Raw genomic sequence first — 22,865 nt, forward strand, 5'->3', positions numbered from 1 at the left:
CATACTTTAATTTCAGATTGTCCATCAGTCTTATGTTAGTATTTCACCCAATTCCTATGTTGGTATGTATGTGCGTGCAGTAACAGTCAAAAGTTTGGACACGCCTACTCATTCAAGGGTTTTTCTTTATTTTTAATATTTTCTACATTGTAGAATAATAGTGAAGACCTCAACTATCAAATAACACAAGGAATCATGTAGTAACCAAAAAAGTGTTAAACAAATATTTTAGGTTCTTCAAAGTAGCTACCCTTTTTGCCTTTGAGAGCTTTGCACACTCTTGGCATTCTCTCTACCAGCTTCATGAGGAATGCTTTTCCAACAGTCTTGATGGAGTTCCCACATATGCTGAGCACTTGTTGGCTGATTTTCCTTCACTCTGCGGTCCAACTCATCCCAAACCATCTCAATTGGGTTGAGGTCGGGTGATTGTGGCGGTCACTGCAGAATGCTGTGGTAGCCATGCTGGTTAAGTGTACCTTGAATTCTAAGTAAATCACACTGTCACTGGCAAAGCACCATCACACCTCCTCCTCCTCCTTCCCACAGGAACCCCATACATGCAGAGATCATCTGTTCACCTACTCTGTGTCTCACAAAGACACAGCGGTTGGAACCAGAAATCTCAAATTTGGGCTCATCAGACCAAAGGACAGAGTTCCACTTGCTCGTGTTTCTTGGCCCAAGCAAGTCTCTTCTTCTTATAGGTGTCCTTTAGTAGTAGTTTCTTTGCAGCAATTTGACCATGAAGTCCTGAAACACACAGTCTCCTCTGAACAGTTGATGTTGAGATGTGTCTGTTACTTGAACTCTGTGAAGCATTTATTTGGGCTGCAATCTGCAATAAAATATATTTTGATTTGTTTAGCACTTTTTTTTTTGGTTACTACATGATTCCATGTGGGTTATTTCACAGTTTTGATGTCTTCAGTATTATTCTACAATGTAGAAAATAGTAAAAATAAAGAAAAACCCTTGAATGAGTTGGTGTGTCTAAACTTTTGGCTGGTGCTGTATATGACACGTGAGCTCATGCATACACCTATGTATCCCATTCTCCCGTCAGCTGGAGGAGAACTTCCGTGCATTTCGTGATGAGGTACAGAAGCAGCTAGCAGAGCAGAAGCGGACCCTGGCCCATCAGTGTTCTGAGCTGGAGGAGAGGGACACTGAGGTCTCAGACATGAAGGAGACCATCTTTGAGCTGGAGGACGAGGTGGAGCAACACCGAGCCGTAAAACTCCACGACAACCTCGTGATCACAGACCTGGAGAGTGAGTGGTGGATGGACACTAGATTGCATCCCAAATTGCACCCTATCCTATAGGGCGTTCACTCACTGCTGTACAATGTAGAGAAAAACAGGGTAATTCAAGAGGGTGCTACGAAATTAAATGTCAAAATGAAATGTTATTTTCCCTATGTCATTAGATTGTTCTCTACAATATTATAACCTTTAATATACTAGTACCTGATAGTGTTGCTGTGACCGTTGTTAGTTCGGACTGCCGCTCTTGGTCTTGTGTCCTTCGTATGTGGTGATGTGAGGTGGTACCATTTGGAGGTGTTTCCGCTGGTTGGACCAATCAAAATCAACTTGATGCATTTGTCGTTTTCACCTCCAGATCCTTGGCTTTCATTGCCTATAACCACAATCAATCTGTGTGAGAGGGGCTGTTTCTATGGCGACTTTAAAGGGAAAGACTCAGAAATACACAAAAACAGGAACAGATTGTCTTCGCAGAGGGTGGATATTGAAATTCAGTCTTGGCTTTGTAAATAAATATATATTTAGTCCCTATTTAGTTTTGTTTTCAGCGGATTACATGTTTTCACTCAAGCTTGTCAGTTGACGTTTGAAGTTAGCGCCGTTCTGCCGTGGAGCCGCTCCCACTTTATGATCATGCCTGTGATGACATTCCATTCACTCTAAACATGCTATATTCTCAGAGTAAATCGCTGGTAACCTTTGAACCATATACATATGCATTCAGGAGGTATTCAGACCCCTTCCCTTTTTCTACATTTTGTTACAAGTTACAGCCTTATTCTAAAATAGATCAAATTCATTTTTTTCCCTCATCAATCTACACACACAATACCCTATAATGACAAAGTGAAAACAGGTTTTAGACATTTTTGCAAATGTATTAAAAGTAAAAAAACAAACAGTTTATTTACCTAAGTATTCAAACCCTTTGCTATGAGACTCGAAATTGAGCTCAGGTGCGTCCTGTTTCCATTGATCACCTTTGATGTTTCTACAACTTGATTGGAGTCCACCTGTGATAAAATTCAATTGATTGGACATGATTTGGAAAGGCACACACCTGTCTATATAAGGTTGACAGTGCATGTCAGAGCAAAAACCAAGGCATGAGGTCGAAGCATTTGTCCATAGAGCTCCGAGGCAGGATTGTGTCGGCACAGATCAGTGGAAGGGTACCAAAAAATGTCTGCATCATTGAAGGTCCCTAAGAACACCGTGTCATTCTTAAATGGAAGAAGTTTGGAACCACCAAGACTCTTCCTAGAGCTGGCACCTAAAGGATTCTCAGACCATGACAAACAAGATTCTCTGGTCTGAAGAAGTACAGAGAGATCCTTGATGAAAACCTGCTCAGGACCTCAGACTGGGCAAAGGTTCACCTTCCAACAGGACAACGACCCTAAGCATGCAGCCAAGATAACGCAGGAGTGGCTTCGGGACAAGTCTGAATGTCCTTGAGTGGCCCAGCCAGAGCCCAGACTTGAAACAGATCGAACATCTCTGGAGAGACCTGAAAATAACTGCATCGACGGTCCCCATCCAACCTGACAGCTTGAGGGGCTCTGCAGAGAAGAGTGGGAGAAACTCCCCATATACCGGTGTGCCAAGCTTGTAGCGTCCTACCCAAGACTCGAGGCTGTAATCGCTAGCAAAGGTGTTTGTTAAAGTACTGAGTAAAGGGTCTGAATACTTTTGCCAAAAATTCTATACTTTTTTGGGGGGTTTTGTCATTATGGGGTATTGAGTTGGTGGTAAAAACTATTTAATCAATTTTAGTGTAATGCTGTAGCGTAACAAAATGTCAGGGGGTATGAGTACTTTCCAAATGCGCTGTACTGTACGGTAGAGACATGAGGTTTGGATTTTCTATTGAATGGACATATTAGTATAAACCTTGAATTAATTAATAATTGTGTGAACACCCTATATCCTATTCCCTTTGTAGTGCACTACTTTTGATCAAGGCCCATGGGGTTCTGGTCAGAAGTAGTGCACTATTTAGGGATAGAGTGCCATTTAGGACACGGATATCAGTCAGGAAAAGGAACTAGGGGGAATAATATGCTCATCCAGACAGTTCACCAATGATGCTGGGCCAATACTGAATCATATACCAATGATAAAGCTGCTGCGACCACCAGGTGGCAATGTGGGACCATTATTACACAGCTTAGTCAGAGTTTATCCCTTCTCAATTCATTCATTTCATTATTCATTCTCTCTTTTTCTTTTAGACTCTGTCAAAAAACTGCAGGACCAAAAACATGACATGGAGCGTGAGATCAAGATGCTGCATCGAAAGCTACGGGTTTGTTTGGGGAGCTAGAGGAATACGGAGTGCTGTGCCTCAGCTATATCTCAGCTTGTACTGAACATCCGGTGAAGACATTTCACCCAGTCATAATGAAAATTGGTCTTCTGGTCTGTAGCATTAGCCCATGGGTGCATCCCACATGACACCCTATTCCATATAATGCTCTGGATGAGAACGTCTGCTAAGTGACGTGAATGTAATGCACTACTTTTGACCGTTGTCCATGTCCGGTTCATATCTCCCGTTGTAGGAGGAGTCTATGGAGTGGCGTCAGTTCCAGGCCGACCTGCAGACGGCGGTGGTCATCGCTAACGACATCAAGTCTGAGGCTCAGGAGGAGATTGGGGATCTGCGGCGCCGCCTACTGGACACACAGGAGAAGCATGAGAAGATGAGCAAAGAGCTGGAGGAGATCAAGAAGTATGTGGTCTTTGTGTGTGTGCCAATCTCTCCCTGTATCAAAGATATTGACAATCTGTTATCTGTCTCTATAGGCAGGATGAGGAGAGGGGCAGGGTGTATAACTACATGAATGCTGTTGAGAGGGACCTAGCTGCCCTGAGGCAGGGCATGGGTCTCAGCCGACGCTCCTCTACCTCCTCTGAGTCCTCTCCCACCGTCAAGACCCTTATCAAGAGCTTTGACAACGCCTCCACTGCAGGCCTTGTCCCAACCTCCCCCACAGCAGCCGTGCCAGCACTTACCACAACGATTGCCCGTACACCCCTCAGCCCCAGCCCTCTGAAAACCCCACCCGCTGCTGCTATCTCTCCCATACAGGTAAGAAACACACACAATGGCAGACCAGTAGTTTATAAGCACTCTGAATCAGACCAGCAGGCAGCACAGGCCCCTTCTGAAAGGAGTCTGTCTCTAACCCCATTCTGATTGGTTCAGTAGATGTCAACCCTGCTATCATTCCTTTAATGTCTTTATAGAACTACTATGAGAATTCCAATTCAGACACCTGCAAGACCTGACGGGACTTCCCACGGGTCTCTACCCAAACAGTCAGGATGTCTTCAAGCTAACATGGAATTCATGTTCTGAATAGGTGACACAATTTTTGTGCCAAGTCGGTTTGGAAGGAGTGTGAGGAAGGGTCATTTTTGAACATTAAAATGTGAACTTATTATGGGTTAAGGTTTATGTTTTGGCCACTCGTCTGGCCAGACTTGAGACGTGCTGTTCACAACCTTTGTTTAGAACAGGCCCAGAGACTTTCTAACCATCACAAGACCAGGGAATAAAGGCTTTCAGAGCTAGTACAACTGCTGCATGTTGGAGTTAAGCTCATGTGTTGATTGCCAATACCAGCTATTTTTACCCTGCTCGTGGCGTAGCCAGATGTTTTTCCTAAGGCCCTGAGTGTCAAGTCCAGTCTAAGTCGGACCTTATGGGGGAGAGAGCATGTGAAAGCTCTGGATTTTGTTGGCATAGATATATCTGTCTCTACAGAAATAGAGACATGTATCTTCATGTTGGGGTAAGTTTAATGCCACATTCACGGGCTAGGAAGTGTCTGAAATTTCCGACTTGCTAACTGGTTGAACGTGGCTCCTGTATAATTACAACCAGTTACCAAGACAAATGTCAGTTTCCTAGTTCTGACTAGCACGTAAACAGTGCATTAGTGTAAATCACCATACACAATTGGTTCACACAGGGAGCCTATTCACTTAATCACTCAGAGTCCAGTGAAATGTAAAACGGTCATTCATTTGGAGCACAGTGAGTTTTGTCTGTATGGCACACAGCCCGTCTCTTCAGTGAATTGGTTGATCGCTGCCTGTAGTGTTTTGGTTCAAGCTGTAGGAAGAAAATCACTTCCGTGAAACAAAGCTCTGGTTGTCAGACAATTGATGGTCGTGAAACGTAAATGTATTCTGCAGTTTTATTTTTAGAATGGTCGATATAGAAGGTGCTTTTGAGATGCCCGTCCTTCACTCACTGAGTAGCCTCACTCACGTTTTATTGACGATCAAATATTAATCCTGCAGTTTATAGGAGATGGCTTTATTTTACCCCCAGGCAGGCCCAGGGCCTCTATCTGGTCTGCAGTGAAGGATAATAAATAAGCCCATTTTCCTCTGACACACTTTTGCATTTATTACCATTTTATACACTTCCCAGGAGTGTTTTACAACATGAGGATGCTTTGGATATTTCCCTAATGTATAATCTAAAACTACACTTTTGCGGAATTAGTCTAATGCCCCTCAGAATAGTATTGAGATGTTAGAAGGGATGAATGTTGGATGGATTGAAGATTTAAAAAAAGTTCAAGCAGAGGTCTGGCTTTGTATATTTTTGTCATATTTCCTCATTGGTTTGATTATCTGGGCAGTGAGTTGGAGAGGACAAATCAGCACTGTGTTTAGTGTTTCTAGCGGAATCAGGCTTAAGTCACCCTGGAACTATGTGACCCATAATAAGTCCTCCACTATAACACAAGGCATCCTAGCCTGGTCCCAAATCTGATTGTGAAGCCAACAATGTTTGGCATGACACTGAGTAGAGTTGCACATTTTGGGGAATATATTCAGAGTTGGAAACTTTCTGTGGGAATTAACGGAAATATATATGCAAATTAATATTAAAACCATTTAAATGTAGATGTTTTTTGCATTGGTTATGTTTACCATATCATATGGAGACATAAACCTTATCATAAGTAGACATAATTGCAAATTATGAAATCCTTCCAATAGAATTTTTTTTAAACAATTTAGTTACAAATTGAACTTTAATTAAATGAGTTGACTCTTCACATGGGATTATTTCACTGAACAACAAAAGGGAATATTGAATGATCCATCGCATCTCCCAAAAATGTTTTCAACATACATCTGTAAAATGATGGTCTAGAAACTAAAGCATTGGTTGTCTTCCTCTCAGGCTTCCATGTCTTCTCCCTGGTCCTCCTCAATGTCCACCTCTTGAACATCAGAGTCTGAGGCCTCATCTTCACTGTCATTTTCCAACCTTGTTGAGGATGGCTCAAAAAGCCTCAAATTTGCCCAGATGGCCACCAATCTTGTATTAGTCAGTCAGTCTGCGTGCTTTTGTGTGTGTGTGTGTGTGTTCCCAAACAAGGACCAGTTGCGCTCTGAGGCAGCTGATGTTGGTGGGATTTGGAGGATGTTGGAGGCAACAGGGGAAGGAGCCTCGTATCCACAAAGTCCCTTCCACAAGGTGGCTGAGATATTTTGGCACAACTGCCATTTTGCATCTCCACCCCAAAGCCCTTGCTTGGAAGTGTACTTTGCCAGACTGCCAAGAACCTTGCCCTCATCCAGGCCAAGGTGGTGAGACACAGTAGTGATGACACCATAGGCCTTGTTGATCTCTGCACCAGACAGGATGCTCTTGCCAGCATACTGGGGTCCAACATGTACGCTGCGGCGTGTATGGGCTTCAGGCAGAAGTCTTCACGCTTTTTGATGTATTTCAGAACTTCAGTTTCATCTGCTTGGAGCAACAGTGAAGTGGGCAGGGCAGTACGGATTTCTTCTCTTACATCTGCAAGCAGAGTCTGAACATCAGACAGGATGGCATTGTCTCCCTCAATCCGTGCAATGGCTACTGCTATAGGTTTCAGGAGTTTCAGGCTGCTTACCACTCTCTCCCAAAATACATCATCCAGGAGGGTCCTATTGATGGGAGGATCCTCTTGATGGGGCTGTCCATATCAGCAGACTGTGATATGGCCTTTTCTTGGAGAGACTCCTACCCCTCCAGGAGAGTGTAAAACATGATGACAACACCACCCCAACGGGTGTTGCTGGGCAGCTTCAGTGTGGTGGTCATATTCTTCTCACTTTGCTTGGTGAGGTAGATTGCTGCTATAACTTGATGACCCTTCACATACCAAACCATTTCCTTGGCTCTCTTATAGAGTGTATCCATTGTTTTCAGTGCCATGATGTCCTTGAGGAGCAGATTCAATATATGAGCAGCACAGCCAATGGGTGTGATGTGAGGGTAGGACTCCTCCACTTTAGACCAAGCAGCCTTCATGTTCGCAGCATTGTCTGTCACCAGTGCAAATACCTTCTGTGGTCCAAGGTCATTGATGACCGCCTTCAGCTCATCTGCAATGTAGAGACTGGTGTGTCTGTTGTCCCTTGTGTCTGTGCTCTTGTAGAATACTGGTTGAGGGGTGGAGAAGTAGTTAATTATTCCTTGCTCACGAACATTCGACCATCCATCAGAGATGATTGCAATAGTCTGCCTTCTCTATGATTTGCTTGACCTTTACTTGAACTCTGTTGAACTCTGCATCCAGCAAATTAGTAGATAAAGCATGTCTGGTTGGAAGGGTGTATGCTGGGCGAAGAACATTCATAACCCTAACCCTAAATCTCTTCCAATACACATTGCCTGTGAGCATCAGAGGTAAACCAGTTGCATACACAGATCGAGCAAGACATTCATCAGTATTTCTCTGACTATGTTCCTCTATTGAGTCAAAACAACTTCTGATTCCAGGAGGACCATGAGCTGTTGCTATCAATAAGGTGTCTGATTCATCATTTTCACCTCTGACAAAAGTCCCTCTACCTCTATTTGAGGTTGCTTGTTGTAAGCGCTGAGGGAACTTTATGCGCTTGGCCAGATGATTCTGGATCTTTGTTGCATTCTTCACATGATTTGGCACATTATTTGCAAATGTACACAGTGTTTCCTTCTACATTAGCTGCAGTGAAATGTCTCCACACATCAGATGGCATTTTCCTGTAAAGATGTTTTTTTTTAAATACAAATCCATGTACAGATAAATAGTTAAGCAGTTAGATTAAACAACTCCTTTTGTAAGATAAATGTTTTAAAATGAAACATGTATGGAAACAGGTGAATTAACACTTCTCAGTTAGCAGGCTGAAGCAAGTTAAAACCCACATAGTAGCAAAAACTAATTGGCAGAAATGGTTAACAAGTTAGAAATGATTTTAACACACTTTGCTGTAGGCTACTATTTACTAGTTAACAAAAAATCATGTATGTCATAAAATATATTCATCCCACCCAGTATTGTAATCAAAACTTACCAGAAAGCATATAGTCCTTGGCTCAGACAGTATAGTAGTGTGGGCTCAATAGCATCTCATTAGTGTGCAAGATCTTGAAAATCAGCTGTACATGTGATGGAAGAGTGCACTGTGTATGCAGAGGGTTGCAATTCCATTGAATTGTGGCATATTTTGGTTAAACTATCCCCAAGACCAAGAATTGCCTTGTGTATCCCACATAAAAGGTTCACTGTTGTAAGCTAACTTTTTTTTAAATGAATTTTAAGCTAAATTTTCTATTTCCCGAATTTAACTTCCCATGGAAAATTTCTGGAAGTTTCATGGAAAGTTTCCAACCCTTTGCAACCCTAACAGTGAGTGATAAGGAGTTCGCATGATAGCACAAACAGACTGGCTGGCACTCAGGCTAGAGTTATCCCTCAGTGGCTCAGTCTCAGCATAATGATAGTACACTTCACCTTACTAATAAACTTTATGATGTGTTAATTAAGTTCATTACTTTATGTAGGGTAAAGCCCTGCTCAGGAATGCATTTTAAAACCGAACCCTACCTATGCCCTCGACGTTCAGGCCCTACCCTACCCAGGCACAATTTGCTTCTGGCAAATGTAATCCCGGCCCTGCCCGAATTGCAAAATAACTTCCTCCATTAGTATGTCCATTAGCGGCTCTTCTGTCTGTCGCTCGCTCCCTGCGCGCAGCTCGCTCTGCTCATGGAGATTTTCTCCATTTCCTCCTTCGGGTTCCTAAGAGAGTGACAGCAAAAGACTTAAAGTATTCATAATGTCTTTAGCTATGCATAATTTATATATGGCAAAAAAATTTGGGAAGTTTGATAACATGACGATTCCCACTTCCTGACTCTAGACCTTTGGGATACTGTTCTGCTGGGGTCCACAACAATGAAGGCTCTAAACACCTCATGCTTGTACCCAGTCCTCCCCATCAGGCTACAGGTTACAAAAGGTGGCCACCCGATATACACGAGCGGTGGCCTTAATCAACTGTACCTCATCTTGAGGTAAATCTGCACTATATACACATTTGAACATCAACACCTTCAGAAGGTGATATCCCAGCAATGCTAACAAGGTAACCCCTGCTACCACTAACATTGTCCATGATGCATACTTCAAGATACCCCTCATTTGCTCCATAGTCCAGCTCCATGCTGTTACTATAGCATCCTTCAGTTGCTGACCCTACAGCGACTGCCTTGAGAATAGCAATTGCATTGAATCTGTCTCCTGCTCCCGATCTCATATTGCCCTTGTGGTTCACCAATAGATCTAGGACTGAATCTTTCAGATACTCCCTACCTGTCTCCCAACTCCTACCTGACTTTCTAGCCCCTGACATCCTATGTTCTGCTACATTCGGTATTTGTGGAGAATACTTCCCTGTGTTCAGGTTAGATACACAACTCTCATCCCAAGGCCGATCTACACCCCACCCCTTTGTGAACACCCTCGTTACAGTGTAAACTTTGGGTCCCAACGGTTGGTAAGCAGCCACCTTCTGACACTTTCCTTTTACTGTCACTCGGTCCCAATCTTCTGGGAGATAAGTGTTTGCTGGTGGTTAGGAATGGGGGAGAGATTATTGGCGTTGTAAGAGTATCCAACCTTACAAAACTCTGTCACATGTTTCTTAATCACAGGAGATGTGATGCTATTATTACAGCAAACTTCCCTTCTGGTGAGGTGGCTTCCTGTATACGGGGATCTGTAGCTAGTCCTTCTGGTGAGGTGGCTTCCTGTATACGGGGATCTGTAGCTAGTCCTTCTGGTGAGGTGGCTTCCTGTATACGGGGATCTGTAGCTAGTCCTTCTGGTGAGGTGGCTTCCTGTATACGGGGATCTGTAGCTAGTCCTTCTGGTGAGGTGGCTTCCTGTATATGGGGATCTGTAGCTAGTCCTTCTGGTGAGGTGGCTTCCTGTATACGGGGATCTGTAGCTAGTCTTTCAAGAGCTGTACATTCTTCGATGAACCACTCACTGAAAGTTGACAATAGTGACTGAAATGATAACACCATCTCTGCTACTCCCACCATGATATGGGTATGTGTGACGTTCAAGTTGTCTTCATAGTAGTCTCTATATTGTGCACCGTTAGCTGTCCTTCCTCTACTACGAGCTTTCCCCTGTATTACTATACAGAGGCGTGGTATCGCTCTACCAGAGACTCGTATTACCCACTTCCTTAATCTATGAGCCACACAAATCTCCGGCCCAGTCATATTCAATTCCACTTTCCCAATTCCCTGTAACGTTAACGCCTTGGTTTTTGGGACTGCATAGAATGTACTGATATCGGTCCTGCCAGAATCTGCAACTAACACCCTTATGGAAACATTCTGTCTCAGACACAGGCCACCTATGTACTTCGCCTCCGGCCACAAATACTTTTGCACATAGATCATTCCATCTAACCCATAACACGTTAATCACTACTGCTAGTCCACTTATATAGTTATAAAAATATTAAAACGTGCTCAAGTCAGTCAGTTTCCAACAATCCTTGTCTGGAACAATGATCACTCACATGTTCCATACCACCTAGAAAACATATTGACTTGAACAGGGAAGAGAGAGAATACATGTTCAATAATTTCACACCACCCTTGATGAGAATGAGATTTGGGCAAGGACCGTCCTGTTCTGTGCCAATGGGATGCTAGATCTTCCCTGGGCTCCAATGAAATTTAGTTTCCTGTTGGTTATCCCACTCACTTTTACCCAGTCTTCTTCATCCTCGGGTGTCAAAGCAAGAATCAGACTACGAGTAATTCATTGGGCTGTATAATCCAGAAAGCCATATCTTTAACATTAGGATTCTGATAGTAGGGGCTTTGTTTTACCTTGCTATGTTTTTAGTTTTTTTGTTGTAATTATAGCTTTTATTTCCTTTCACGATATAACAACAGTGCAATTGAATTACATTTGGCATTAAACAATAACTTGACAGACAGGAATAAACTGTGCATTCGGAATGCACCCTGGCCCCGCCCCGCTACAAGGCAGCAACGTAATGTGTAAAAAGTTATAGGGGCATTAACACCCCCCGAACACACCGCACACACAACAAAGATAGAAAAGGAAACAAACTTTTCATTTTTCACCCTCCCCATAACAACTATTACAACAAAAGGACAAACTAAACTAAGAAAAAAGGTCGTACCCCTACCAGTTGTCTATGAATGTCTGTAGTCTATCAGGCCATTACAGATTGTTTTCTCTTTCTATCCTTGAGAGAATGTACCCAGATGTCAGAAAAGTTATTGGGTTTTCCATTCATTTTATAAATCAATCTTTCATATGAAGCTGTTTCAATAGACTATAGACCATTTCTTATGAGGGAAGGTCCTTCTCCCTCCAGTGTCTCAGTATGACTCTTTTGGATGTGGTTAGAGCAACTTTTAGCCAGTTTAAACATGAGCATCTCAGTCCATCAATATCCTTAGGGATATTCATTAATAGCAAAGTAGGATTTGCAATTATTGTTGTACCCAGAATATCCCCAATCTTTTCCATTACATTCTGCCAAAAGGTATGTAAGCTTGGACAGTCACAGAACATACTGATCATGTCACCTGTACTTGACTGACATCTTCAGCATAGACTGGATTCTATCAAACCTATTCTGTTCAACCTCAGAGGAGTCCAATAAATCCTACTGAACACTTTAATCAGCTTGGACCGGGCATCTCTCATAGGGAGGAGCATCTGTTGTACTATTATATTCCATTCCTCCTCTCCAAATGTTACCTCCAGGTCTTTTTCCCCATACGGCCTTTAGGCCCATACAAGTATCATTAAATCCACCTATAAGGTGGCAATATAAAAGCCCTGCTGTATGTGGTAATTTGCAAAGGATGTCTATCGTAACACTATCAGAATGTACTGGGAATTTGTTGTTCTATCCTACCTTAAACATACAGTCTCTAAGTTGGAGATATCTCCAAGTCTTGTTTCTGTAAATTATACTTGGACCTTAGTTCTTCAGAGGTAAGTGTTTCTTGATATAGACAACCAATGTTCTTTATCCCCTTTCTATACCAATCTTTCCAGAAAACTGTGTCCCCCTATTTTCAATTTAGGGTTGTTCCATAAAGAAACCGAGCTTGTCAAGAAAGGCAACAATCTCTCTAGCTTGTGACTCTGTCTCCATCTATTATTGTATTGGACATTATTGGATTCTGCAGTCCCACCTTTTGTTGACTCAGATAATCTGATTATCCATATGGGGCATTAAGTTCCTCTTCCATGTCCACCCAAATTGGCCTAGTCGAGTTCTCAATAGAGCGAGAGAGCCTATTTGGGCAGCGACAAAGTCTTCTTGATATAATTGCATGTTAGGGAGCTTTAATCCTCCCTTAGTTTTTGCCTGTAATCTCGCTAGTTTCATCCTGGTGGCCGTCTTGCAAAGATGACTGCAATAGCACAGCGCAGAATGCTCAGTGAGGTTAAGAAGAATCCTAGAGTGCCAGCTAAAGACTTACAGAAATCTCTGGAAGATGCTAACATCTCTGTTGACGATTCTACAACACGTAAAACACTAAACAAGAATGGTGTTCATGGGAGGACACCATGGAAGAAGCCACTGCTGTCCAAATAAAACATTGCTGCACATCAGAAGTTTACAAAAGTGCACCCGGATGTTCCACAGCGCTACTGGCAAAATATTATGTGGACAGATGAAATTAAAGTTGAGTTGTTTGAAAGGAACACACAACACTATGTGTGGAGAAAAAAAAGGCACATCAAAACCTCATCCCAACTGTAAAGTATGGTGGAGGGAGCATCATGGTTTGGGGCAACCCCAAATTATGTTGGTGTTGTGCCTTTTTTTCTCCACACAGTGTTGTGTGTTCCTTCCAACCACCACAACTTTAGTTTCATTTGCCTCAGAGCCTGGACAACTTGCTGTCATCAACGGGAAAATTAATTCCCAAGTTTAGCCTTACGTTCTCCTGCAAAATGTCTTTATCTGTCCGCCAATAGAAGCGCAACAGAAGTTAGGTGATGCAACAGGGCAACAAATCAAAAGACAGAAGTAAATCAACAGAATGGCTTGAACAGAAAAAAATAGGCCTTCTGGAGTGGCCCAGTCAGTCCTGACCTCAACCCGATTGAGATGCTGTGGCATGACCTCGAGCGGTTCACACCAGATATCCCAAGGATATTGTGTAACTGAAACAGTTTTGTAAAGAGGAATGGTCTGAAATTCCTCCTGACTGTTGTGCAGGTCTGATCCACAACTACAGAAAACGTTTGGTTCAGGTTATTGCTGCCAAAGGAGGGTCAACCAGTTATTAAATCCAAGGGTTCCCATACTTTTTCCACCCTGCACTGTGAGTGTTTACACTGTGTTCAATAATGACATGAAAACATATTGTTTTATTAGTTTAAGTAGACTCTGTTTGTATATTGTTGTGACTTAGATGAAGATTAGATAAAATGTTGTGATCAATTTATGCAGAGATCCATGAAATTCCAAAGGGTCCACATACTTTTTCTTCCCACTGTAGATACCATCTGGAGTCACTATCGCCATAACCTTGAGAGAGGACAGACCAAAACAAGTTTAAGGCATTTCTGATTCAGGAAATGCAGACAAACTATTCACCGTATGAATAATTATTAACTGGTAACAGGTGTTGGATCTGTCTACCTTGTTTTTGGTGTTGGCTCCTGTTTCACTGATTCGGACTCTCTAGTTTGACTGTGAATCGTGGTGAGTCCTGACAACAACGCCAACTGTTAGGTTCTGAACAGAGTAAAAACTCAAATGGATGACTAGAAAAAAAGCTCAAACCAAGTTCATTCACCCACTGGGTCAAACAGCTGTAAAGACAGACTTGTTTACACAAGCACGTATATTTATACCCTTCTACTAGGAGTCAACTCCTTGCACATCTAGATAGCCAATGCATCTCTGTTGTTGGTCAGGAACGTAATTGGTTCCTTTCACTGGTGTAGTCATGGCCTAACCTCCTGCTAGAACCTTCGTAGACATGTAAGTACTACCACCCGTTTACTTGGTTACTCAGCCCTGCACCTTAGAGGCTGCTGCCCTATATACATAGACATCGAGTCACTGGCCACTTTAATAATGGAACAGTAGACACAATAATGTTTACATACTGCTTTACTCATTTCATATGTATATACTGTATTCTACTGTATTTTAGTCAATGACACTTCGACATTGCTCGTCCTAATATTTGTTTAATTCCATTCTTTTACTTTTAGATTTGTGTGTATTGTTGTGAATTGTTGGGTACACTGTTAGAGTTAGGAACACAAGAATTTCCCTACACCTGCAATAACCTCTGTTAAAAATGTGTATGTGACCAATAACTTGATTTGAAGTGTGTGTGTGTGATAGGACTATTCCTTCTCACTTCATCTGACCTGAGCTTGCGCTGAATTCCTCACTCCTCCCTACTCTACGACTGTCCAACCTTTATCAGTGACTGAAACCAGACTGTTGCCTTTTACCTTCCTCTGTGAGATTTAACAATAACCTGTTTGACAGAATGTAAAGTTCCTGCCTCCCACCCTTGTCTCCCTCAGTAACTTTCCATACACCTAGTTCTTATCCACCCTCCTTTGACCCCAACATATATTCATGTAAAGTAATCAATAAATTCTAGTATGGTAACATGAATAAGTATATTTCAAGCTAGAAAAAAACAACTGTTGCCCGAGAGTTATCTGTTCTTTCGACCAAGTGATTGGTTGAAATTTTAAAAAGGGTATTTTTCCATATATAGACACACCGTTTGTTTGAATAAAATCAACTATTTGTAGGCTACTGAGCTTGTCTGATGCTTTAAGCACTGTGATTTAAAAATGAAAACAAACAAATTACTAAAGAGGGAGCCAGAGACCAATAAAGCCTAACCAGAAGAAAAAAAACCTGGTCCGTTTTAGTCCACTCACAAGCGTGAATCAGATAGGTATCTTGTGTGTCATAATTTAAAAAAATATATTTGCCACTACTCGACTACAAAAATCTTGGTTGACCAACAGCCTATCTACCAAATAGTTGACTAAATGGGGTCAGCCCTAATCCATAGCAACAGCTCCACTGGGGCTGCTCTGCTCAATGATGAGATATGTTATGAGCATGAGAAAATGGCTCCGATTCAAAATGTTAGTGGTACCCAACTTCTTAATGAAAAAACAGGCCCTACCCAGTCCTAACTCGATGTATAATGTCGGGTCAGGTAGCTCTAATATAGGGTATCCACCCTCTCTGCCCAGAGATGAAATTTCACTTCCTTATGTTATAAAAACAAAAAAAGTATTCCCTGTGGCTCAGTTGGTAGAGCATGGTGTTTGCAACACCAGCATGGTGTGTGCAACGCCAGGGTTGTGGGTTCGATTCCCACGGGGGGCCAGTACAAAAAAAATAATAATAAAAAATAATTAAATGCTCTGGAGAAGAGCGTCTGCTAAATGACTAAAATGTAAAAATGTTATAAAATACATTTTACCAAGACAAATATGATTATTCATGTTCTGAATCGTTCAGTGGGTATCTTTCTCTAACATATCATTAACATTCTATCCAAAAAGTCAGATTTCGTAACCTAATACATCCGATAATAAGTACCGAGATCTGACAGAGCAGTACCGCTTTCTCACAGACACTTTTGAGGATTTGACATGGTCTTGTGGTCGTCTGCGAAGTTGTTTCCTCAGGTCAAAAATGCTTTGAAAATAAAAAGCTTGCAGTATGCTCTTTGCTCCATTGACATTTCACAAAGATATTGCTTGTTTTTTGGGAAATCTTTGCAAAAGAGCAGGAATTTCACATTAATCTGAAGAGCGTATACTAAACTGAAAATACTATGTCATGTCTCAATCGATGTCTATCTTACCACCTTTTTTTTTTTTTTTTGTCTCCGGATTTGAGAAGAAAGATGACCAGTTCAACGGTGTCAGTTAGCCTTAATTCTCCCACTGCATCCAGCCTAGCTGACGCAATGCTATTTTCCAGATATTTTAGATTTCTTTTTTGACCCCCTTTTTTTTTTTTTCTTCTTCTCCGGCCTCCATTGATTTACTCCCCCTAATTTTGGCCATCCGATCCTACAATGGTAAACTCCAATAACTTTGGAACGGATTATGATGTATACTTTGGTTTCTTAAAGGAGTGTATACACAATTAACATTATTTTACCCATTGGACAAAATATGCGTTTTTTGATTGGATACCCGACTTCTTGAGTAGTTCTGTTATACTGTCCTCATTAATGAACAATGTTGCTGTATATGCTGGTGTGTATGTCTGATTCTCTTCAATTGTGCTATGTTTCAGAGGCACACGGCGTCGACCCCCAAACCCCCGTCCTCCATGGTGGATAAGAGGTCCAATTACACAGACCTCACTATGCCAGGTGGGTACAACACTGTCTTCATTCATATCATGTAATGGTTGTCCAACAGAACAGACATATTTACATTTGGAATAATAGAGCGGTGTGTAGCAGACGGGGGATGGGAGATTTACCTCTATTTTCAGTGTCAGGTGTAAAAATGGAAGAAGGGCCACAGGCACTGCAATCACATGAGGTTCATATAGCAGGCACTGCAATCACATGAGGTTCATATAGCAGGCACTGCAATCACATGAGGTTCATATAGCAGGCACTGCAATCACATGAGGTTCATATAGCAGGCACTGCAATCACATGAGGTTCATATAGCAGGCACTGCAATCACATGAGGTTCATATAGCAGGCACTGCAATCACATGAGGTTCATATAGCAGGCACTGCAATCACATGAGGTTCATATAGCAGGCACTGCAATCACATGAGGTTCATATAGCAGCCTTGTGTAGGCAGCCATCAGTGGGGAGGCCACAGACTCAGACAACAGGGCTTTGCCCTAAATGGCATTCTATTCCTCCTTTTTATATAGAGCTCTATAGGCCTGGTCAAAAGTAGTGCATTTAATAGGGAATAGGGTGCCATTTTGGATGCAGACAAGGAGTAAAAAGAGCATGCCACAGTGGATTTAGATGCCTGTTCACACACTTCTTAAGAGCCCCCGTTGCTAACTCAGTTTTTCCCCTTAGGTTGGCACAAAAGCAGCCAACTGTGAGCCTCACAAAGCTCTACTTTTGTATTTAGGAAAAGTCTGTTTGCATTAACGGGTATTCATGTATTAATGTAATATCTTGGGCGCTGAAGTGTGTTTATTTACTGGCTGGATGATTTTATGGATCAGAGTTATGACTTGCCCTCTGCTTCAACCAACATACTTCCATATTTAGTTAATTTAAGGGTCCATTTAGAGTACTAGGGACTGTGTTCTCCATCCCCAACAGCAGATCACCTGCTACGGGCCTCGCCTGGGACCCCCTCTTCCCTCCAGAGGGTCCCCAACATGGACTCCAAGTCCCTCTCAGGTGTGTGTTTACTATATAACCTGTCAGATTCTGTATCATACATTTGTGACTGTGCTGTGCTCCAAATTACTTTATTGTGGCTTGATAGTAAAAGTAATGTGATTGTGGTGCAGATAACACTGTGGTTAACTACTTCTTCAGTCATCACAGTGACCCATGTTCCAGTAAGTGACCTTTCTCCTGTCTTGTCCCCAGTGTCCCGAAGGTGCAGTGAGGAGCTGAAGAGGGACATGTCTGCCTCAGAGAACACTGCCTCAGCCTCCCTCATCACCTCCTCCCCCCAGCTCTCCTCCCTTTCCCCCGCCGCCGCCTCCTCCCCCACCGCCTCAGTCACCCCCTCCACAAGGGGACGCTTACGGTATGGACTCTCTCTCTCTCTCTGTGTGTGTCAGTCTGTCCATCTGTCTGTGTCAGTGTCTGTGTTAGGGCTGGGCCTGACCCCCCCCCCCCCCCCCCAATCAATTGGTTGAAATGATTAAACGTTTTTAAAGTATTTTTCCATATGTGTTTCAATAAAATCAACTATATATGCATTCAGCTTGTCTTATTCTTTAAGCATACTGTTTGATGAAATAAGACACACATTAGTCAAGAGGGAGCCTGAGATCAAGATAACCTTGTCCTGACCATTCTCTTCCTGCTGGCGTTAGCAGATTCTGCCCTTACTCCCATGAAGTTCCTGGTAATGGGCTACACGGGGAGTCGGCAGCCTTTCTCATGTGAAATGACAATGTATCTTGCCGTTTCTACTGATCTGTGAGCCAGTTCTGGTTTTCATATGCACATTTTGGTGGTACAGTTTCTTTTCATTTAGAATGTCTCCATATCTCTAAATCATTGTCATGTGGTTAATCAAATTTCTATCCAAATCTAAATGATACAAACCTTTTGCCATTGCCAAGTATGTAAAAATAGCCTACATAAAGTCAACAAATAAGAACATTGCAGCCCGCAGGTTGAAAATATCCTGATAAAAATAAATCACATTGGCTACACATGGCCTGTCTGCAAGAAACTTGAAACATTGTATTAACTTGGGTCCACCTGAAGCTCACTCTACCAAACTTGCAACAGCCCTAGTCTCTATCTCCATCTCAGTCTGTGTCTCTGTCTGTGTCTCTATCAGTATCTGTGGATGTCTATCTGTCTGTGTCCCATCTCCGTATGGCTACTCTCCTCTGCCCTACAGATGGGTATATCAGTAATTAAGCAAAGTGGCAGATGGACTAGACAATCAATCAGAGGGATGCGGGGTGTGAACTAAAAATGCCAGGTAATTCAGGAGAGCATAACTGGAAATCCAATTGACTGCAACCATATATTGTGCGCTGACAGCGCACACTGCTCTGAATGGTTGACAGGCTCGACTAAAAGGACTTTCCTCCTTTCACTATCTCCCTCTCGTTCCTGAACCTCCTCTCTAATGCTGTCCCCCTCTTTCTTGATCTCCCTATCTATTCCCCTCTTTCTCGATCTTTCCCCTGTGTGTGTGTGTGTGTGTGTACACTACCGTTCAGAAAAGCAAACATTTTTTTGTACATTAAAATAACATCAAATTGATCAGAAATACAATGTAGACATTGTTAATGTTGTAAATGACTATTGTAGCTGGAAACGGCTGATTTTTAATGGGATATCTACATCGGCGAACAAAGGCCCATTATCAGCAACCATCAGTCCTGTGTTCCGATGGCACGTTGTGTTAGCTAATCCAAGTTCATCATTTTAAAAGGCTAATTGATCATTAGAAAACCCTTTTGCAATTATGTTGGCACAGCTGAAAACTGTTGGTCTGATTTAAAGAAGCAATAAAACTGGCCTTCTTTAGACTAGTTGAGTATCTGGAGCATCAGCATTTGTGGGTTCGATTACAGGCTCAAAATGGCCAGAAACAAATAACTTTCTTCTCAAACTCGTCAGTCTATTCTTGTTCTGAGAAATGAAAGCTATTCCATGCGAGAAATTGCCAAGAAACTGAAGATCTGGTTCAACGCTGTGTACTACTTCCTTCCCAGAACAGCACAAACTGGCTCTAACCAAAATAGAAAGAGTGGGAGGCCCCGGTGCACAACTGAACAAGAGGGCAAGTACATTAGTGTCTAGTTTGAGAAACAGACGCCTCACAAGTCCTCAACTGGCAGCTTCATTAAATAGTACCTGCAAAACACTAGTCTCAACGTCAACAGTGAAGAGGCGACTCCAGGATGCTGGCCTTCTAGGCAGCTCAGTTTCTCAAACTAGACACTAATGTACTTGTCCTCTTGCTCAGTTGTACACCGGAGCCTCCCACTCCTTTATCTATTCTGGTTAGAGACAGTTTGCGCTGAATTATGGAAGGATTATTTTGTCCACAGCTTGACTTGCTAGTCGGTGAATGCAGGGATGATCAAAAAAATTTATAACACATTGTATTTTTGAGGTTTTCATTGTCACGCATTGTCACACCTTCTGAAAGGTGCACTGAGGTAGTTTGTCAGACACTGATATAGCTTAGTGCTAGACACAGATATAGCTTAGTGCTGGACTGAAAAGCAAGCTTAATGGAGAATCTCCTTTGACAATCCTTTTTAGTCCAAGATCAGGCTAAATATGTGTCTGTAAAACCGCCCCTATGTGTCTTATCATTCTTTCTGTTCCTGTGTTCTTTCATGTCCTTCTGTGTGTCCATAGGGAGGAGAGAAAAGACGCCCTGTCTGCACTGGCCAGGGAGTACGGGGGATCCAAGAGGAACGCCCTGCTTAAGTGGTGCCAGAAGAAGACTGAAGGATACCTGGTAATAACCAACAGGGTGGGAGAAGGGTGGAGGGTACAGGCTAGCATAAGACACGTGCATGCACACACCAACTTAGGCGACTTACTTACTCCATTCCATTGGACATGTTTGGTTTCTCTCAACAGGTTTAGATGCAGGAAAGAATATCAGATCATTACCGTTACTGTTTTGATCAGTAACACCTTATGCTCTCTATGGAATAGCTGCAAACACAGATGGTAAACGCTGTGTTTCCTTCCTGTTCGTTTCCAATCAGAGCCCCTTCTCCTTCCAGGCTTTTAAGATGTTTACCCACCAGGCAGCATTAAGGATGCCCTGTGTAGTTACCATGGTAGCAGTTAGGCTTTGCCCTCTCCAGGAAGTGTGCCAGACTTCGCCCTAGTCCCGGCCTCTCCTCTGCCAACTTGACCTCTCCTCTTGCTGAAACTCTGACGGTATGGGCAAGGGCACGTTGGCACAGATGGGCATTGTGGGAAACTGTGTAGGGTAAAAGAAAAATAGAGGATTATAGTCTGTTGTAGCACAAGCGTTCTTAGCCGTTCAGTTTGGGAAATAGAAAGACAAGGTTTTTGATACTATGTTAAATTGCCTCTCTACTTTGTCGTCTTTTCTGTTGGTTTCTGGCAGGGGCAGTCCCCTGTCTCCTCTCTAAATCGTAAATGTTCTCTGTCTCTCTCTTACCCCTTTTTGTCATTGTTTTCAGGAGTACTGTAGTTAATGTGTTCATTACCTGTGCTCTGGTGCTGCTAGGAGCCATGCTCACTGTAAACACACTGCTACCAGCCAAGCCTCTCCTACCGTAGCTTAGCCCTGTTTTCCCACAGATTATACCATGTTTTCTACTGGGCTCGTCCTGTAGCTTTTACTCTCCAGGTCGAGCCATCGTTGGTTCATATATTTTTTTTTTTGCCAACCCCCGTAAAGCAAGGGGATGCAGAGAGAATACCTACCTTCAACCTAGCACATATGTATATGTTCCTTGTTGCTAAGTTTGTTTGCATTTTAACAGTCCTTTCTCAAAAGTTTCTGTGTGGAAAAAGGTTCTGAGGAAAAGATGAGCTTTAATAACCAGTGTTGTCACTAACTATGGTGAGCCAGAGTTTCTTTGCCCGCAGCATGTGTAGTCCTGGCTTCTCAGATAATTGACACAGGTCCCCTGTGACCCTTAGTAGCGAGTTGAGGACTGCCTCGCTGTAGACGTGGACTGCGTCCCAAATGGCACCCTATTCCCTATATAGTGCACTAGGGGGTGAGAGGGTTGGGATGGGGTTACTGAGTTTCCATCGTCTCTGGTAGAGGAAGCTGTCATCTAACATACCTACAGTGCATTCAGAAAGTATTCAGAATCTTATAGGCTGACCACACGTGAGCGTTGCAAAATAAATGTAGGGATCTATGTTATTCAATTATTGCACCCACACTGCTCGCACGTGTCAACGAGCGTCTGCGTTGCCAAGGGCTAAAATAAAACTCCTTTCTATTTCTGACGCAGATCGTGCTGCAAGTCCTGCCTCTCCCATCTCCTCATTGGTTTATAGAAGCAGGTACCCACATACCATCTCCTCATTGGTTATACCCACATGGGTGATTGAAAGACGAACTGTGTTGCCGGTCGCTGTAGTAATACTATGAAAGTTTAGATGCCAATCACCATATAAGTTCAAAGATGAAAAAGCCTGGAAGGAGGAGAGATGACTACAAACGATTCAGTTGACCATTTTATGTGTGGATTAATTGTCAGAGTAGAGGACCTTGTGCATTTCAGGTAAAATAACAACTCAATGTTTATATCCCAGGACAAATTAGCTAGCAACAGCAAGCTAGCTAAATAGGACAAATTAGCTAGCAAGTGCAAGCTAACTAGCTAAATTGCCATAAATGTTTAATGCTTTTTGACCTGTTGCCAAATTAATGTAATTGGTTCAGAGTTTGTTTTGATATTTTAACCTGTGTGTCATGATCGCGTTTGGTGTGGGGGGACAAAATACATTTATGCACGATGGCGCACGCGCGCAGCCGGTTTGGGTTCCGTGTTAGACTATTTCCACA

The 22,865-nt window shown here is 42.6% G+C and overlaps 1 protein-coding gene and 1 long non-coding RNA gene across 4 annotated transcripts in view; one reads left to right on the plus strand and one right to left on the minus strand.

Annotated features, from left to right (window-relative positions):
• The window catches only part of LOC115159649 (cytospin-A), a 36,006-nt gene that overhangs the window by 7,784 nt on the left and 5,357 nt on the right, over window positions 1–22,865 (plus strand). For 2 of the 3 annotated variants that reach the window (XM_029709584.1, XM_029709586.1), the window contains exons 5-12: window positions 1,067–1,274; window positions 3,505–3,578; window positions 3,835–4,004; window positions 4,079–4,364; window positions 16,949–17,027; window positions 17,963–18,043; window positions 18,239–18,401; window positions 20,714–20,816. In XM_029709584.1, coding sequence (XP_029565444.1) covers window positions 1,067–1,274; window positions 3,505–3,578; window positions 3,835–4,004; window positions 4,079–4,364; window positions 16,949–17,027; window positions 17,963–18,043; window positions 18,239–18,401; window positions 20,714–20,816 — 1,164 coding nt within the window. The remainder of the gene's footprint in view (window positions 1–1,066; window positions 1,275–3,504; window positions 3,579–3,834; window positions 4,005–4,078; window positions 4,365–16,948; window positions 17,028–17,962; window positions 18,044–18,238; window positions 18,402–20,713; window positions 20,817–22,865) is intronic. The other variant, XM_029709585.1, reaches the window with a different exon arrangement.
• Window positions 14,112–21,259, minus strand: LOC115159651 (uncharacterized). Its single transcript, XR_003868927.1, has 3 exons — window positions 21,144–21,259; window positions 14,291–14,386; window positions 14,112–14,176 (listed from the first exon to the last, which is right to left on the minus strand). It is a non-coding gene; the product is annotated as an uncharacterized LOC115159651 (long non-coding RNA).

The sequence above is a fragment of the Salmo trutta genome, chromosome 23, assembly GCF_901001165.1.
Source record: "Salmo trutta chromosome 23, fSalTru1.1, whole genome shotgun sequence".
NCBI classification, from domain to species: Eukaryota; Metazoa; Chordata; class Actinopteri; order Salmoniformes; family Salmonidae; genus Salmo; species Salmo trutta.